Below are 11,431 nucleotides of genomic sequence, written 5' to 3'. Positions count from 1 at the left end.
TGGCCCCATTCGGTTGGTTTTTTTGGATGCAACCAACAAAAAAAAAGGCACAGAGACTGAGTCACCAACGTCTGGGGTTATTTGTTTGGGCACTCGGTTAAAATGGACTAGTTTGGTATGCGCAGTGTTTTTCCGAATGATAGCTGAGACTGTATGCCTAAACTGGGAGCGTAAATTGTGGCCAAAATTTTGTTGAAAACCGAGGTACACAAAAAATGACTATTTCTTTGCTGATTGGTTTAGTGCAGATTTGGGGAAAAATTAAGGCCGGACGTTACCAAATTATTTATTTAGATCTTTAAGATGGAAACTGTAGCTGCCATTATGATGTGTAGTGATGTTTTCAAATGACTGTAAGTGTTGAAATATACAAAGTATTTCAATGTTTGGAATCCGCGCGTTTGCATGATATACTAGTTACTATGGTAATCTCATTAGTTACTATGTTAATCTAAGTCAGTGGTTCTCAAATGGGGGTACGCGTACCCCTGGGGTACTTGAAGGTATGCCAAGGGGTACGTGAGATTTTTTTTTACATATTCTAAAATTAGCAACAATGCAAAAATCCTTTATAATTATATGTATTGAATAATACTTCAAAAAAATATTAATATAAGTTCATAAACTGTGAAAAGAAATGCAACAATGCAATATTCAGTGTTGACAGCTAGATTTTTTGTGGACATCTCCCATAAATATTGATGTTAAAGATTTCGTTTTTGTGAAGAAATGCTTATGAATCCAGATGGATCTCTATTACAATCCCCCAAGTGCGCACTTTAAGTTGATGATTGCTTCTATGTGTAGAAATCTTTAATCATAATTGAATCACTTGTTTATTTTTCAACAAGTTTTTTGTTGTTTTTATATATATTTTTTCCAAATAGTTCAAGAAAGACCACTACAAATGAGCAATATTTTGCACTACTATACAATTTAATAAATCAGAAACTGATGACATAGTGCTGTATTTTACTGCTTTATCTCTTTTTTTCAACCAAAAATGTTTTGCTCTGATTAGGGGGTACTTGAATAAAAAAAATGTTCACGGGGGTACGGCACTGAAAAAAGGTTGAGAGCCACTGATCTAAGTCACAGCAGCTCAGACGAGGCACCAAGCAGTGTGGGTGGGGAGCGTTTCCACGGACTGTTTCCGGAGCGGCCTGCCTAAAATGCGGGAGTCGGGACGGATGCAGAAGGAGATTTTTACAACAAAGTTCTGAAACTTAGTGATATGTCGGATTGTAGGTGTGTTTTTTTTACCCTCTGTGTTCATATTTCGCTGCGTTTGTTGCATTTTTGTTGCGATTTTTCATTGTAAAATATGTTGATCGAAGGGGGGTGTGACGTTCATATATTGTCAATATTCAGTGTTTTATCATTCACAGTTAATATTGTGAATCCTGCGTTATTGTCATGTACACTCTGAGCTGCTACCTTACCGTGGTAGAGGAGTTTGCATGTCCCAATGATTCTAGGAGCTATGTTGTCTGGGGGCTTTCATGCCCCTTGGTAGGGTCTCCCAAGACAAACAGGTCCTAGGTGAGTGATCAGACAAAGAGCAGCTCAAAGACTTCTATGGAATTACAACAAAATGAACGCAGATTTCCCTCGCCCTGACGCGGGTCACCGGGGACCCGCTCTGGAGCCAGGCCCGGAGTTGGGGCACGATGGCGAGCGCCTGGTGGCCGGGCCTGTCCCCATGGGGCCCGGCCGGGCACAGCCCGAAGAGGCAACGTGGGTCATCCCTCCAATGGGCTCACCACTCATAGGAGGGGCCATAGAGGTCGGGTGCATTGTGAGCTGGGCGGAAGCCGAAGGCAGGGCACTTGGCGGTCCGATCCTCGGCTACAGAAGCTAGCTCTTGGGACGTGGAACGTCACCTCACTGGGGGGGAAGGAGCCTGAGCTAGTCCGCGAGGTAGAGAAGTTCCGGCTGGATATAGTCGGACTCACCTCGACGCACAGCAAGGGCTCTGGAACCAGTTCTCTCGAGAGGGACTGGACCCTCTTCCACTCTAGCGTTGCCGGCAGTGAGAGGCGACGGGCTGGGGTGGCAATTCTCGTTGCCCCCCGGCTCAAAGCCTGCACGTTTCAGTTCAACCCAGTGGACGAGAGGGTAGCTTCCCTTTGCCTTCGGGTGGGGGGACGGGTCCTGACTGTTGTTTGTGCTTACGCACCAAACAGCAGTTCAGAATACCCACCCTTTTTGGGTACACTCGAGGGAGTACTGGAAAGTGCTCCCCCGGGTGATTCCCTTGTCCTACTGGGGGACTTCAACGCTCATGTTGGCAACGACAGTGAAACCTGGAGAGGCGTGATTGGGAAGAATGGTCGCCCGGATCTAAACCCGAGTGGTGTTTTGTTATTGGACTTTTGTGCTCGTCACGGATTGTCCATAACAAACACCATGTTCAAACATAAGGGTGTCCATATGTGCACTTGGCACCAGGACACCCTAGGCCGCAGTTCCATGATCGACTTTGTAGTTGTGTCATCGGATTTGCGGCCTTATGTTTTGGACACCCGGGTGAAGAGAGGGGCGGAGCTTTCTACCGATCACCACCTGTGGTGAGTTGGCTGCGATGGTGGGGGAGGATGCCGGACAGACCTGGCAGGCCCAAGCGCATTGTGAGGGTCTGCTGGGAACGTCTGGCAGAGTCTCCTGTCAGAGAGAGTTTCAATTCACACCTCCGGGAGAACTTTGAACATGTCACGAGGGAGGTGCGGGACATTGAGTCCGAGTGGACCATGTTCCGAACCTCTATTGTCGAGGCGGCTGATTGGAGCTGTGGCCGCAAGGTTGTTGGTGCTTGTCGTGGCGGTAATCCCAGAACCCGTTGGTGGACACCAGCAGTGAGGGATGCCGTCAAGCTGAAGAAGTAGTCCTATCGGGTTCTTTTGGCTCATAGGACTCCGGAGGCAGTGGACGGGTACCGACGGGCCAAGCGGTGTGCAGCTTTAGCGGTCGCGGAGGCAAAAACTCGGACATGGGAAGAGTTCGGGGAAGCCATGGAAAACGACTTCCGGACGGCTTCGAAGCGATTCTGGACAACCATACGCCGCCTCAGGAAGGGGAAGCAGTGCACTATCAACACCGTGTATGGTGCGGATAGTGTTCTGCTGACTTCGACTGCGGATGTTGTGGATCGGTGGAGGGAATACTTCGAAGACCTCCTCAATCCCACCAACACGTCTTCCTTTGAGGAAGCGGTGCCTGGGGAATCTGTGGTGGACTCTCCTATTTCTGGGGCTGAGGTCGCTGAGGTAGTTAAAAAGCTCCTCGGCGGCAAGGCCCCGGGGGTGGATGAGATCCGCCCGGAGTTCCTTAAGGCTCTGGATGCTGTGGGGCTGTCTTGGTTGACAAGACTCTGCAGCATCGCGTGGACATCGGAGGCGGTACCTCTGGATTGGCAGACCGGGGTGGTGGTCCCTCTCTTTAAGAAGGGGGACCGGAGGGTGTGTTCCAACTATCGTGGGATCACACTCCTCAGCCTTCCCGGTAAGGTTTATTCAGGTGTCCTGGAGAGGAGGCTTCGCCGGATTGTCGAACCTCGGATTCAGGAGGAACAGTGTGGTTTTCGTCCTGGTCGTGGAACTGTGGACCAGCTCTATACTCTCGGCAGGGTTCTTGAGGGTGCATGGGAGTTTGCCCAACCAGTCTACATGTGCTTTGTGGACTTGGAGAAGGCATTCGACCATGTCCCTCGGGAAGTCCTGTGGGGAGTGTTCAGAGAGTATGGGGTACCGGACTGTCTTATTGTGGCAGTCCGCTCCCTGTATGATCAGTGTCAGAGCTTGGTCCGCATTGCTGGCAGTAAGTCGGACACGTTTCCAGTGAGGGTTGGACTCCGCCAAGGCTGTCCTTTGTCACCGATTCTGTTCAGAACTTTTATGGACAGAATTTCTAGGCGCAGCCAAGGCGTTGAGGGGATCCGGTTTGGTGGCCACGGGATTAGGTCTCTGCTTTTTGCAGATGATGTAGTCCTGATGGCTTCATCTGGCCGGTTATCTTCAGCTCTCACTGAATCGGTTCGCAGACAAGTGTGAAGCGAACGGAATGAGAATCAGCACCTCCAAGTCCGAGTCCATGGTTCTCGCCCGGAAAATGGTGGAGTGCCATCTCCGGGTTGGGGAGGAGACCCTGCCCCAAGGGGAGGAGTTCAAGTACCTAGGAGTCTTATTCACGAGTGGGGGAAGAGTGGATCGTGAGATCGACAGGCGGATCGGTGCGGCGTCTTCAGTAATGCGGACGTTGTAACAATCCGTTGTGGTGAAGAAGGAGCTGAGCCGGAAGGCAAAGCTCTCAATTTACCGGTCGATCTACGTTCCCATCCTCACCTATGGTCATGAGCGTTGGGTCATGACCGAAAGGATAAGATCACGGGTACAAGCGGCCGAAATGAGTTTCCTCCGCCGGGTGGCGGGGCTCTCCCTTAGTGATAGGGTGAGAAGCTCTGCCATCCGGGAGGAGCTCAACGTAAAGCCGCTGCTCCTCCACATCGAGAGGAGCCAGATGAGGTGGTTCGGGCATCTGGTCAGGATGCTACCCGAACGCCTCCCTAGGGAGGTGTTTAGGGCACGTCCAGCTGGTAGGAGGCCACGAGGAAGACCCAGGACACGTTGGGAAGACTATGTCTCCCGGCTGGCCTGGGAACGCCTCGGGATCCCCCGGGAAGAGCTAGATGAAGTGGCTGGAGATAGGGAAGTCTGGGCTTCCCTGCTTAGGCTGCTGCCCCCGCGACCCGACCTCGGATAAGCGGAAGATGATGGATGGATGGCATTCTGGGTGTCTCATAGAAAATGTAAAAATCAATTCCGTTTTTTCAGGTGGTCTGTCATAATGTTTTTAGCTTTCAATCAGACATTATTGTGGGATTTTGTATTTTGTTCTAAAAATAGATATACCGGCCCCCAGACACCTTTTTTCTGTAAATTTGGCCCCCGAGTCACAATAATTGCCCAGGCCTGGTTTAGAGCGAGGCCAAATCAAAAAATGTTTTTCTCTTCAGTGCAAGCACTAGGGTTGTGGGACGAGACAATAGAGCCGTTAATATCGTTGTCATATCGTGATAACGCATGTTGATACATTCGAACTGTGTCCCGCACATTCGACAGCGACATAGGGATGAATGCGTCTTCAACGCAATGTAGCATCCTCGCTAGCGGCTAACGTCCCTTCACAATGTGAAGCCGTTTTTTAAGTCATTAATAAACCGCAAATAAACTATGTTTTACAAGTGTCATTATCCCTGCAGCACAAGAACTTGATAAACATGCTATTCGTTTTCATTGGCGGCCATATCGCAATTGTGCTGCCCTCAGAGGCCCGCTTGTAATATTGAATAATATATAGTATGAATATAAATATAAACTGCGTATATATAATAACCTTATATGATGAACATTTTTATGTTGACTTTTTTAAAAAAAGCTTCGATTTTGCTGTGAAAAACTGGCAGCCCAGTCGCCAGATTTTTATCGTGAAGTCTATTGTCATTTGTACAGTGTACAACTTGATGGATAACCTGATTTGAAATCAGAAAACAAGCACATATTTAAGTATTTATTTTTATTTTGACAAAAAATGTTTTGAAATGAATGATAACCTAATATTATGTTACATTATCAGATAATATTACAATTATAAGACATGCAATTGCATTCAGTACATGTATGTTTTATTGTCAAAATGGACACGTGCCGCAGGAAAATAAGGAAGCCACGCTAAGTCGATAGTAATTTTTGATTATGTTTAGTTATTATGCACTATTGACTTCATTTGGCTCAAAATATTGTACTGTATGTAATAAAAGGAAATAAAGAAAAATATATATATTTACTTGATATTGTTAAAAATTCAGTATTTCAATGATCTTAAAAATGATAAGTATTAGTGTCAGCATTGGTATGCCCAATACTGCTCCTGTAACTACTTGGTTTTGGATCGATACCCAGATTTGTAGTATTGCCCAACACTAATGTAAAGTATTGAAACAACTGCTTGGTACATTTTAACAGAAGTGTAGATATAACCATGTCACAGATATGAATTTCTAACCCCACAAAGTCCAAAACAGAATGGACACGTCACCTAATCCTTGGAAGCATGTTGTTTTGCTGATTTTTTACATGATTTATCAACCAATTTCTGCTCATGACAATGATTTACTTTGCACTCAGTAACCCTTAAACGAACAAGCTTCCAGTCGATACATTGCATGGACACGTTTGAATGACGACTAATAAACATTCCCCACACAGCATTAACAAATTAAACTAATGCGTAGTTAATACGTACAAAACAAGACCCATCAATAAATTTGCTTTTATTCACCCTCATTTTTGTATGCAATTATGTGAACACACAATTGGAGACGTCTCTTATTATCTCCATTTGTTGAATTGAATTACACGAATCCGTGGTGACAAAGTCCACTAGTGATAGGACAACAAACAACAGCAATGGCACATAACACTCTTTAACCTATTAATCAAGCACACACACACACACACACACACACACACACACTTTTGCTAACACACATGTTATCCTCAAACTGAGATAAGTCTTTGTTGATAATTTGTCCTTTTTTCATGGTGGGTGTCTGTGTACACGAACACATGATATCAGTTCCAACTTGGACATTTGATTGCATCAAGTCTTTTTTGTGGCTATATTAGAGTTAATTCTTTCATCAGATTCATGAACTGATTATCTCAAATCTTATATATGTTATATATCTATTTATATATGTATATATGTGTGCATATATATGTATGTATATAGGTGTGTGTATATATATGTACAGTATATATGTATGTATGTATATATGTGTGTGTGTGTGCGTGTGTGTGTGTGTATATATATATATACACATATATATATATATATATATATATATATATATATAGACGTGTGTGTGTGTGTATTGTGTGTGTGTGTGTGCTTCATATCAATAGTGCCAAGAAGAATGTCTCATCTGCTGCAAACATTCAACCCACTAAGTACAAATAGAGTCAGCTGAACTTTCAACTTTCTTTTTTTTTCCAATTTCATTTTCATTCCCTCAACAGCAAATAAAAACCATCGATACAACATTAAAATGAATCATGAATGAAAATTAAAAATATATTTGCTTTATATACGGGGTGATTGTAAAGCAACTCCTATTTTTAAATTACATATAATTTATTAAACATTTTACAAAAAATGCATGTGTGAGGGAAGCATTTTTTATTTATTTCTTTATTTGTATATATTATTTGATTTTATTTATTTTATTATTTTTTAAATTATTTTTCACATGGGTGTTCGGCATGCATGCTTGTCCAGTAGAGCCTCCAAATGTATAAATAATTAATCAATCTAAAAGATTATAAAGGAAAGAAAATACAATAAATACTGTGAATAATGTGTAAAATATGTTTGAAAATAAAACAAATTTATAAGAATTTTTGACAATTATAGTACAAATCATACAACAAAAGGGAGTTACTTTTCAATCGCCCAGCATGTCTAAAAAAATGTACTGTTTTGAATTCCCTTTACATGCAGTGTACAGTAGTGTTCATGTCCGCCTGTTACAAAAGAAAAAGACCCTCTCATCAATATCGTCAATGAAATTACCAGATTAGACCTCGGTTCGAAAAATTCCATCCCTTTTCTCAACCGCGTACTGAGTGTTCTCCCTGCAGGTGACCATTGAACTCTCAACTTAGTCCCCTGCTGAGAGAGATGTCTGGGGGTGAGGTCCACTTCCACGGAGACACACAGCTCGCACACCTTCCCCCCTCCTCCACGTGAGGACTCATCCCTTATCCGAGCGCTATATAAGGTAGCCTTCTGCTCGAGTTGTTCAGTCTCCTCACCAACTTGACCAGGTAAGGCAAGCTGCAGCTGCAACCGGGATTTGGGTGACCAAAGAACTTTTTTATCTGTCGGACAGGCTGTAGACTTGTAGTCGTGTTGCGTTCGTCTCAGGAATTTTAATGCCTTAATGTTTTATTGTTGCTTTTTAGTAAATGTGCCTTCGAGTTTAAATATCTGCTTCTCCAGAAGGTTTTACGAGCTAATTCTATGATTGCATCTAACTAAAATACCTGGATTTGGATTAGCCAGCAGTCCAAATCTGCCAGAGCTGTCTCTTTAAATTTATCAACCCACATTACATGTTCTTTTAATAGGAACTCAATGCTTGTTGTGTTAAACATTTTTCAACCTGGGTATATATTGTGTGTAATAGACAAATAGGTTATGTTTGTGGTCGACTAAAGCATTTTTTTGTTTACTTTAGACCTCCATCATGAAGTTTGTTGTTCTCGCACTCGCCCTCCTGCTGGCCATTGGTAAGTATTGCACTCAAGACAGTTTAAATATGTGGAAATTTCTCCTTTGATCTTTTCGAGACTCTTCATCCATGTTACCCCACAGGCTCCCAGGCTGCATCCCTGCAGGCTGATGCCCCCTCCCAGCTGGCTCATGTCCGGGCTGCAGCTGATGTCTACCTGAATCAGATTAAGGAAAGTGCAAAAAAAGCCCTGGACAATCTTGACGAAACCGAGTACAAAGACTTGAAGTAAGGCAATTTCAATGGATATCGCCTCGCGTCTCTTGCTAAAGATACCTGTGCTATTGTTCTTTTACGGGTTTATCTTGGTTAAAAAGAGATGTTCTTCCCCTCCTCTCTGTTCTTACCCAGAGTCCAGCTTGTCCAGCGCCTGGACGACTTCCACAATCAGCTCAAGGCACTGCAGGAGTCCGTTTCTCCCATGACTGACAGCGTTGTCGGTACCATCGCCGACGCCGTTCAGCCAATCCGTGATAGTATCGCCAACGATATTAACGAATTGAAGGAAAAACTTGCTCCCCAACAAGCTGAACTGAAGATGGTTATCGACAAACACGTCGAAGAGTACCGTGTTCTTCTGCAGCCCGTGCTCGCCGAATACCAGGCGAAACACACTGCTGAGATGGACGCTCTGAAAGCCAAGTTGGAGCCCATCATGGCCCAGCTTCAAGAGAAGGTGTCCGTCAACGTCGAGGAGACCAAGGCCAAACTCATGCCCATGGTCGAGGCTGTACGTGAAAAGGTTTATACACAGCTGGAGACGTTGAAGGCTATGGTTGAGCCCTACGTGAATGAATACAAAGAACAGATGAAGCAGGCCTACGGCAACGCACAGTCCATCAGCGCGGACGACCTCAATGCTCTGAGAGAGAAGATTACACCTTTGGCCGCCGATGTCAAGGAAAAACTCTCCGCCATCTTCGAAGCCGTCTACGCGACCGTCAACAAGAGCTAAATCCTGGCCAGCCACCCAGTCCAACGCACCAATCCTGTACCTGTCAGTTCTCGACCATTCCCCTATCATCTCCATTCCTAGTTTTCTCACCGACATCCTCCTACACGCAGCAGATGCCTAATTGATGCACTTCCTCGCAACAAAATGGCTGGACTCATGCTCTTTAACTCACTTGTTTGGGCACCTTTTTTTTGTTTTCAAGCATGACAGTCATAACTACTTACACTCTCAACACATGCATGCTTTCATTGTCAGAGACTGACCTTTTTTGTGCATTCATATTAATGGATTATCAGAAGTGGCTCTGTGTGATGATGCGTGTCTCATAGAAACTCAGCTTTGGCAAAATACAGCTGAATAAACATGTTTATGAAACGAGTTTGCTCCCTGTCAATCATGTTTTATATTGCATGACACATTTATGTATATCATTAATCATGTACATTTGGTCTGGGGGCCAGAGTTTCATAAAGGTATAGGCGGGACTTCTCCCTTCATTCACTATTGTGTATATAATGTCAATACAACGCTCTGCTACACCTTTTACTAGGGCTGTTTATCAGTTACTGATACCACATATCTTTCTGATATCAGCAGAAAAATCAGATTGTTGAGTCTTGCATTACTTGTGCAAAGCTGGACATTCAGTAAACAGACAAATGTCCTCTAAAAAGCACACAAAAGGGTATTTTCTTGTATTTTAGTAAAAACATTTACAAAAGGTCAACATGGTAGGCTATAGGCTACTAGGAGCTAGCACCTACACAACAGCTATGCACACAATAGCACACAAGTTAAACTTATGTAATCAGTGTCCTTAATTGAACAATATTGCAGTCTAAAGTATTTGTCAATATAAACAAATATAATTCATTTATGGTGGCATATTGCTTAAAGATACAAAGTCTCCAAGGAAGAAGCAAATTTAGGAAGTATCCAGTAACAAATGTGTCCGCATCAGTCAATGTACTGTGTCATGAGCTTAATTTAACACATTTTTTTAGCCACTAGGTATCAATAAAAAACAATTGCCACTACACTTTAACTTAAAGAGAGCATACGTATAATTTTTATTGACCCCCAGCATAAGACATTCCTATCCATTACATCATATTTGCATACATCTTTTGTCTGCCCAAAATGTCAAAATTGTTTTTTGTTTATATCCCAAAGATGCCACTCATCCTCCCCCAAAAAAGAAAAAAAACAGCAAGAAAACAAAACAAAGTAATAATAATTACAGATAAATCAATAAAAAAACATTAAAACCATTTATAATAATAATAATAATAATAATCACAAATAAAATAAAATACAAACAGATAGTAAATAATAATTTAAAAGATATACATGATATACACACACACACACACACACACACACACACACATATATATATATATATATATATATATATATACATATATATATATATATATATATATATATATATATATATATATATATATATATATATATATATATATATATATTAGATGATAGTACTTGATTTATTCCTTCAGGAAAATTAAAATTTTCAGCACAATCCCATTCAAGATCAGACAAACACTACAGGGAGACAGAACAGGATCGCTGACGGGTCTGCCGGCTTCCAGTGCCCCTTACAAAAAAAGGTGAGATACAGGTAAACAAGTGGGGGGGAATGGGAGGAAAAAATTGAAGATTAAAATAAAATCAAATTAAATTTAAAAAATCCGTCTAAGCCTGGGCCCCTGGAGAGGGGATCCAGACTGAGGCCAAGGGGGAAAAAAAACACAACTCATAGCCGTAGTACACATCCCTCTTACATGTGTGTAAGAGTGAAACATCAAACATCAAAGAACACAAAAGACATGAAAGACATTAAAGCAGCGGAGCGGATACAACCAGCCACTTCTGCATACAGCTATGAATAAAAAGTAAAGAAACATATACACTGTGGTGGCCTCTGCGGTGTTCCATGCCACCGTCCGCTGGGGTGGAGGGAGCATGGCCAGAGACAGGAGCAGACCCAACAAAGCAACCAACAAAGCCGACTCCACTCTCGGCCGCCAACCAACTCTCAGCCAGTGTCCAGTCCGCATGGATGAACGAGGATACGTCCAAGGAGACTGAGGTGTCCAACA

General features: G+C 43.1%; 1 protein-coding gene across 1 annotated transcript; it reads left to right on the top strand.

Annotated features, from left to right (window-relative positions):
- Window positions 1-7,792: 7,792 nt before the first annotated feature.
- Window positions 7,793-9,683, top strand: LOC133564568 (apolipoprotein A-I-like). Its single transcript, XM_061918948.1, has 4 exons — window positions 7,793-7,883; window positions 8,297-8,348; window positions 8,434-8,578; window positions 8,702-9,683. Exons 2-4 carry the CDS (start codon window positions 8,306-8,308, stop codon window positions 9,303-9,305), a joined length of 792 nt encoding a protein of 263 aa, XP_061774932.1. The 5' UTR covers window positions 7,793-7,883; window positions 8,297-8,305; the 3' UTR covers window positions 9,306-9,683.
- Window positions 9,684-11,431: the final 1,748 nt, after the last annotated feature.

This window comes from Nerophis ophidion, linkage group LG13, assembly GCF_033978795.1.
Source record: "Nerophis ophidion isolate RoL-2023_Sa linkage group LG13, RoL_Noph_v1.0, whole genome shotgun sequence".
Classification (NCBI taxonomy): Eukaryota; Metazoa; Chordata; class Actinopteri; order Syngnathiformes; family Syngnathidae; genus Nerophis; species Nerophis ophidion.
The sequence above is the reverse complement of the archived record's forward strand: the minus strand, read 5'-3'. Positions and strand labels throughout refer to the sequence as shown.

Excerpts from the sequence above, each read along its gene's own strand:
- LOC133564568 (XM_061918948.1), top strand. The coding sequence starts at position 8,306 with ATGAAGTTTGTTGTTCTCGCACTCGCCCTCCTGCTGGCCATTG. Across the intron at positions 8,349-8,433 it reads CGCCCTCCTGCTGGCCATTG|GCTCCCAGGCTGCATCCCTG; the intron begins GTAAGTATTGCA and ends GTTACCCCACAG. Across the intron at positions 8,579-8,701 it reads ACCGAGTACAAAGACTTGAA|AGTCCAGCTTGTCCAGCGCC; the intron begins GTAAGGCAATTT and ends GTTCTTACCCAG.